General features: G+C 56.0%; 3 protein-coding genes across 5 annotated transcripts; 2 read left to right on the top strand and 1 right to left on the bottom strand.

Moving 5' to 3' along the window:
• Positions 1 to 328: 328 nt before the first annotated feature.
• On the top strand, positions 329 to 1207 carry H310_04709 (hypothetical protein; the record flags this gene model as incomplete). The annotated part of the gene is made up of 1 exon (XM_008869167.1): positions 329 to 1207. The coding sequence occupies one exon, from the start codon at positions 329 to 331 to the stop codon at positions 1205 to 1207; it is 879 nt and encodes a 292-aa protein (XP_008867389.1).
• Positions 1208 to 1937: 730 nt separating this feature from the next.
• On the bottom strand, positions 1938 to 3276 carry H310_04710. Of its 2 annotated transcripts, XM_008869169.1 has the most exons (5): positions 2966 to 3276; positions 2644 to 2889; positions 2458 to 2577; positions 2330 to 2404; positions 1938 to 2276 (listed from the first exon to the last, which is right to left on the bottom strand). In XM_008869169.1, exons 1-5 carry the CDS (start codon positions 3249 to 3251, stop codon positions 2005 to 2007), a joined length of 999 nt encoding a protein of 332 aa, XP_008867391.1. In that variant the 5' UTR covers positions 3252 to 3276; the 3' UTR covers positions 1938 to 2004. The 2 variants fall into 2 exon arrangements, with proteins under 2 accessions (XP_008867391.1, XP_008867390.1); XM_008869168.1 differs by having other exon boundaries at positions 2458 to 2889.
• Positions 3277 to 3881: 605 nt separating this feature from the next.
• Positions 3882 to 6286, top strand: H310_04711. 2 transcript variants are annotated; one of them, XM_008869170.1, is made up of 7 exons: positions 3882 to 4238; positions 4292 to 4775; positions 4828 to 5019; positions 5066 to 5183; positions 5238 to 5623; positions 5802 to 5977; positions 6025 to 6286. In XM_008869170.1, exons 1-7 carry the CDS (start codon positions 3911 to 3913, stop codon positions 6249 to 6251), a joined length of 1911 nt encoding a protein of 636 aa, XP_008867392.1. In that variant the 5' UTR covers positions 3882 to 3910; the 3' UTR covers positions 6252 to 6286. The 2 variants fall into 2 exon arrangements, with proteins under 2 accessions (XP_008867392.1, XP_008867393.1); XM_008869171.1 differs by having other exon boundaries at positions 5238 to 5977.

Below are 6286 nucleotides of genomic sequence, written 5' to 3' on the forward strand. Positions count from 1 at the left end.
CACGAGCCACAGCCTTCCCATTCTTGAACGGCAACGGTGCTGGCATTCCGTCGTCTCCGGAGAACACGCCCAGACAACGTCACGTTGTTGGAAATGGACGTCCTGCGCGGAAACGCCTGAAAAACAAGACGGAGCTCTTCATAAACTCGTCAAATGACAAGTCCCCAAAGTTAGAGTCACACCAATGCAAGGCAAGGCACGATAAAATCTCCGCGACATGGCTGCGTTACTGACCGATCCATACACGAAACGTACGGGGACAACGTGCACGTCAGCCTCACTTTTCAAAATGCAACACGCCGCAAACCACACCAACCCACCGTGCACCATGATGGCCACGTCGGCCCGCCGCACGCCCGCCACCGCGAGTGGGGGGTGGCACTCGGTCGCGGCGGGAGTCATCGCTGGGTGCATCACGCGCACCACGACGTCGCCGCTCGACGTGGTCAAGGTCGTGTTCCAGGCACGGGCCCACGGCGCAACGTCACTGCAAGCCACGTGCCGCACGCTCGTGCAAACGGGCGGTCTCCAAGGGTTCTGGAAAGGCAACTTGGCCGGCTGCTGTCGCCTCGGACCGTACGCGGGCGTCAAGTTCTGCCTCTTTGACCAGCTCCAGACGCTGGCCGACGTCACCAACCCCTCCAACGCCGAACGAGCCGCGTGCGGCGCCCTCGCCGGCATGGCTGCCACGTTCCTCGTGTACCCCATGGAGCTGCTCCGCACGCGGCTTATCGTGTCCCCCGTTCCCCTGACCATCCGCCAAGAGGCTCTGCACATCGTCCAGACGGACGGCATCCGGGGATTCTACCGCGGCTGCGCGTCCGGTCTGGTCGGCGCGATTCCCTTCGAAGGCATCCAGTTTGCTTGCTACGAGTTTGGCAAGACGTACACGACGGCGCACCGCTGGCCCGCCTGTCGCTGGCCTCAAGACAAGACCCAGCTGCACACTACGGACCACCTCGCCCTCGGCAGCGTGGCGGGCGCGGTCGCGCAACTCGTCGCGTATCCGCTGGACACGATCAAGAAGCGCTTGCAGCTGCAGCCCCGGTACCACGGCACAATGGACTGCCTAGTCAAGGTGGTGCGCGAGGAGGGGGTTTTGGCCTTGTATCGAGGGTCGATACCCAACCTCGTGCGCCTCGTGCCGTACGCGGCCGTCATGTTTGCGTCGTACGAGGCCGCCAAAGACTGTCTCAACAAGTTGTGATTCGTTTCCGACATTGCGCCAGAACCACCCAGTTGCCTGGGGTGGCGCCGCGATCCTGCCGCCGCCCTCTCTTCGTCGTCAAGACCGACCCTTTGCTCGCGGACGCTTTGTCAGCTCCGTCGAATCACGATGGTCCAGAACGACCGATGCGACTCTGCGTTTTGCGTTCCCTATCTCGAGAGTCCAAAGGTCCCCTACTCGTGTGTGCTGGACAACGTCGTCCGACCTCCCCCAGACGCCACAATACTCCTATGAACGTCGCCTCTCTCCTAATAAAACATGCACTCGAACTCGTCTGTCCCTCACCCCCTGCCGCTGGACGCTTGATATCTACAAAACTCGAATGTAACCTCACCAGCTTGGAACGTGGGAGATCTCGTCGAAGCTGTGCGGTGGTGAATCGAGCTTGGCAAGCCTGCTTCCTTGCAAACGAAGGAAAGATCGCATGAAACATCAGTCAACTTGCATTGTTCACGTACGTCGGAAAGCGCCTCCGACGAGCAGGATGTGGACACGTCATGATCTCCGTCATCAGGATGATAAGGATCTGTGGATATAACATGGTGAAAACGATGTCCTGGAGTTTGCTTTGTCGTCAAGTTCATTCGTGGCGTTGCTTGGATGCAGCGTGGGTCATAGCCAGGCTGCTGTGTATAGCGATCGAGATGGACAAATGGAAGGGCCTCGCAAGATCAAGCTGTGTCCAAACTTGAGGCGAACGATCTGGAGTGTTTGGCACGGCATATACTTCATTATCAATACTGGTACGCCAAGCAACACTCTCTACCAGCCTACGTTCAACACGCCAAAGGCGTTAGGGAGCGAGCGACTGTTTGAAGGACTGCAGCGCAATGGACGTGTCCATGTACTTTGGCAACTTCGATCGCTTTAACCAGGTTGCCTTCGTTTCGATAGCGGACAAGAAATTGCACGATTGTTACATGTCCGTTCTGCGCCGCGCCATGCAGTGCATATTCAGTGCACCCTTCGCGCCGGTGCTCATGTAGAAATTTCACCACGTTGTAATGTCCGTTCTTGGCTGCCATGTCCATGGCTCGCCGGGTGCAGCCTATGCCGGTAGCATGAGTGTCGTACTCCAAAGCGCAATAGGTACAGGGTCACCTTCTTGACGGTGGAAATGCAGAAACCGTACGACTTCCAAATGTCCATTCGCTGCTGATGCATTCATGGCGTCGACTAGATCAGCGTACAGAAGTCAAGGATCCAAAAGGAAGTGGGGGTTCACGCACTGGTGCATGCGCTTTTGACGTGGAAATGCAGGAATCGCACAACGTCCATCCGACCCGCTCCAGCTGCTGTGTCCATGGCCCACGTGCTGCATCCTTCATGCCGTGACGCGACCAGGAAAGCTACGACGTCGAGGTGGCCGTTGGTCGATGCGTAGTCCATTGCGTCTGCCGTGCAGCCTTCCGTACGATGCTCGTGGAGAAACCGGACGATCTTGAGATGTCCATGCGCGGCGGCACCGACCATCGCTGCTGCCGTGCATCCTTCTTGCCGATGATGGTGCAAGAAGTGCACAATGTCCATGTAGCCGTATTTCGCCGCAAGATCCATGGCTCTCGTTGAGCACAGCGCAGTTTGGGATGAGATGGTGTGGAAATATCGGACGAGTTCTACTCGACCGAACGCCGCTGCAATGTCCATCACTGCAGGGGAATCTACGCCGGTGGATTGCCACATGAGGTCGATATCGCAGGTGTCTATCACCGAGAGTTGGAGCGCTGCGCGACATACCTGGTTGTGTAAGGAAGTATGGTCGGCATCGAAGGAGTCTGCGAACGAGGTGGAGTTGGTTTGCTGCAACGAGCACGAGCAACTGGTGTCGATTTTGTGTGGGAGAACCAAGTAGCCGGCGGTCGATGGCGTGCGGCGGCAGGTCCAACGTCGCCCAGAACTCTGTACCGCCGTCGTGGGTCACTTTGCGCCAGTACTCAAGGATATCCAAGTACAGTCCCTTCTGGAACTCGGCAATGAGCGGCATCACGTCGGGGTGCCCGAGGACTCTCTGGGATGCGGCCATGGATACAGCCGATGAGAAATTGAAGAATGCGCAGATTTTCTGTCGGTTTCACCTTGATCGAACACTGCCACGACGACGTGGACGCGAAATAGTGTGGAGATTTCATTCCACAGTATTTCATGCATCCCACACTATTTCTAGGAGAGAAGCAGTCAAACGACATAAATGAATCATTTACCCACACAGTCAATGGCGCAATCTAAATGGGCCGAACATCGTGAATACCACAAAGCCATGGCTGATTGCAGCATCGTGGCGTGATCGGCAGGTGTGAGTTGGCGCTCATGTGGACTTTGGTTGCTTCACTCGCTTGACCGGTTCTTGCGCTTCCATTGCAGGATCGATCTGCATGGTCGGTCCAGTTGTGATTCCTGTCGTTGAACCCAATTGCACCCTCTTGGCAACGCCAACATATACTGTTTCCACTGCAAGCTACTTGGGGAAAGGCAAGGGGACTGAAATTTTCTTGATCAGAGGCAATGGATATTCACAATCATAAATGATATTCGTGACCAGTTCGTCATACTCCGGTGTGCGTGTGTTCTGATGGTATCAAAAGGTGACTGGATAAAATAGAATATATTGTAGCCAATAGAATTGAGCTTTAAATCAGCCAATGAACGACGAGGGGGGGTTTTGACCGCCTGGCGAAGAACGACATGGCATCGCGGGTATGCAGCGTGGAGAACAGCGCGATCAACCTCAGCGTGTTCCGCGAAGACGCGCGCCGGGAGTTGTTTAGCATCTTGGATGGCCTTCGTGACAAGGAACGCTCTAACTTGTCCTTGGTGCTCGATCCGGAACTCAGCGGACTCGTCGCGCAAGTTCTCGTAGAAGGAGCTGGAGTCCTCAAGGACCATGGGATCGTCCAGTTCAAGGAACTCACAGCCGACGTTGGACCTGGTCCACCTGCGGGGTGTGACGTGATGGTGTTTATTGTACGTCCAAGCTTTTCTGCTGTCCACGACGTTGCTTCAACAATTAAAGGTGACCGTCAAAAGACTTGGTTTGATCTGAAGGCGCTCACTACGATGACGTAGCACTCGCGGGCAAGTTCAAAGTCCGCTTCCATCTCTACTACACACCCAAGCGAACCCTCGCATGCGATGAAATGCTCAAGAAAGCTGGCGTGATGGGGTCGTTGGCGATCGGCGAGTTCCCCATGGACTTGGTGCCTGTCGAAGAAGACATCTTGAGTCTCGAGCTGTCAGAAGGGTTCAACGACCTCTTCGTTCACAACGATCGCAGCCATTTGCATACCGTCGCGGGGTCGGTGAACAAGCTCCAGACGCTCTTTGGACAAATCCCGAACGTCAAGTACAAAGGGTCGATGTCGCAAGTCGTTGTTGAGTCAATGGCGCTGTTCCAGAAAAAGCTGCGGGCAGACGGACACTCGAACGGGTCTGTCGAGCCCGAGATTGACACGTTGATACTTCTCGACCGCACCGTCGATCTGGTCTCGCCTCTCGTCACTCCATTCACGTACGAAGGGTTGTTGGATGAAATCATCGGCATTACGAATGGGTACGTTGGTTTGCAGCGGGTGAGGGCAACGCGCCTTATCTGTCTCGAATAGCGTCGTCAAGGTCGATGCTGAGCTCGTGGAGGACGACTCGGACAAGTCCAAGAAGGCGGCCGCTGCGCCTCGCGGCGGTCTCGTCCCGGTCAACTTGAACTCGACCGATTCGCTGTACGCGGAAGTTCGCGACTTTCACACGGAACGGTTGGGCGCCCATTTACAAAACAAGGCTCGTGAAATTCGCGAACGGTGCGCCATCGTTGTCCCGCCCTCTTCTCATGCACACGGCGGCTAGGTACGAGGAATTCCGCAAGAAAAACGCGTCGATTTCGGAAATCCGCGATTTTGTCAAGCGCATTCCGGGACTCAAGCAATCGTACGCGGCGTTGCAGCTCCACATCAACTTTGCCGAGGTATTGCTGGATCTACCCGACGCGATCCCTCGTCAAAGTGATGTGTTGTCGTAGCTGATCAAGCGGACGACCGATTCGAAAGCGTTCACGGACCTGTGGCACCACGAACGATCAATGCTCGAGGGCCAGTCCCTTTTGGAAGAGCTCGAGGAACTCATCGGGCTGCAGGAACCACTTCTGAAAGTGCTGCGACTGCTGTGCCTGCAGTCGCTCACAAGCGGCGGGATCAAAGCCAAATCGTTCGACTTGCTCCGCCGGGAGCTCATCCAGACGTATGGGTTTGAGATGCTCCTTGTCTTGGGCAACTTGGAAAAAGTCGGGCTGTTGCGCCGCCAGGACAGCTTGTTTCCCGTCGCAAGCTCGTCCGCGTTTCTCACAGTGCGCAAGTCTCTTCGCCTCATCAACGACAACGTGAACGTACTCAATCCCAAAGACATTGCGTAAGTCAGTGGCCGATCCCTTCCGTCCAGCCTCCCCACGATACTCCGTTTGAGGTGGTGGGACCGGCCTCGCCCTAGCTGGCATGCGCATGGGCATTCCTGTCGCCCATGTTTGTCATTTTTGCGACGAAATGTGGACTCGCCAGTGCATTTTCATCGTGGTGTTCGGGAACTGTAGGTACGTGACCAAGGGGTATGCACCGTTGAGTGTTCGCCTGGTCGAGATCGCCGCGACCAACAGAATGACCCACACGACGGGGTGGAAAACGATTCAAGACACGATGAAGCAGCTGCCAGGGCCGAGCGACGAAATCTCGCAAGTGCCACCGACCACCGCCACTGCCGACGCGACTGGTATGTCCAACGTGATAACCCTGGCGAGTTGCTCAGGTACGAGGCAGGCGCGACGGACAAGAAGGAAAAGGGCTTTGGCGCGGACGAACGCAGAGTCATGGTAGTGTACTTTGTCGGCGGTGTCACGTTTATGGAAATCGCGGCGCTGCGCCACTTGTCCAAACAGCCCGAGTGTCCGTTTGACATTGTGATTGCCACGACCAAGATCTTGAACGGAAACTCGCTCATCAAGTCGATCGTGGACAAGGACTTGGTCCCGGCACTCAAGTTGTAATGAGTTCCCCCGAATACATTGCATTCCAAAACACA

This window comes from Aphanomyces invadans (genome assembly GCF_000520115.1).
Source record: "Aphanomyces invadans strain NJM9701 unplaced genomic scaffold supercont1.7, whole genome shotgun sequence".
NCBI lineage: Eukaryota > Oomycota > Saprolegniomycetes > Saprolegniales > Verrucalvaceae > Aphanomyces > Aphanomyces invadans.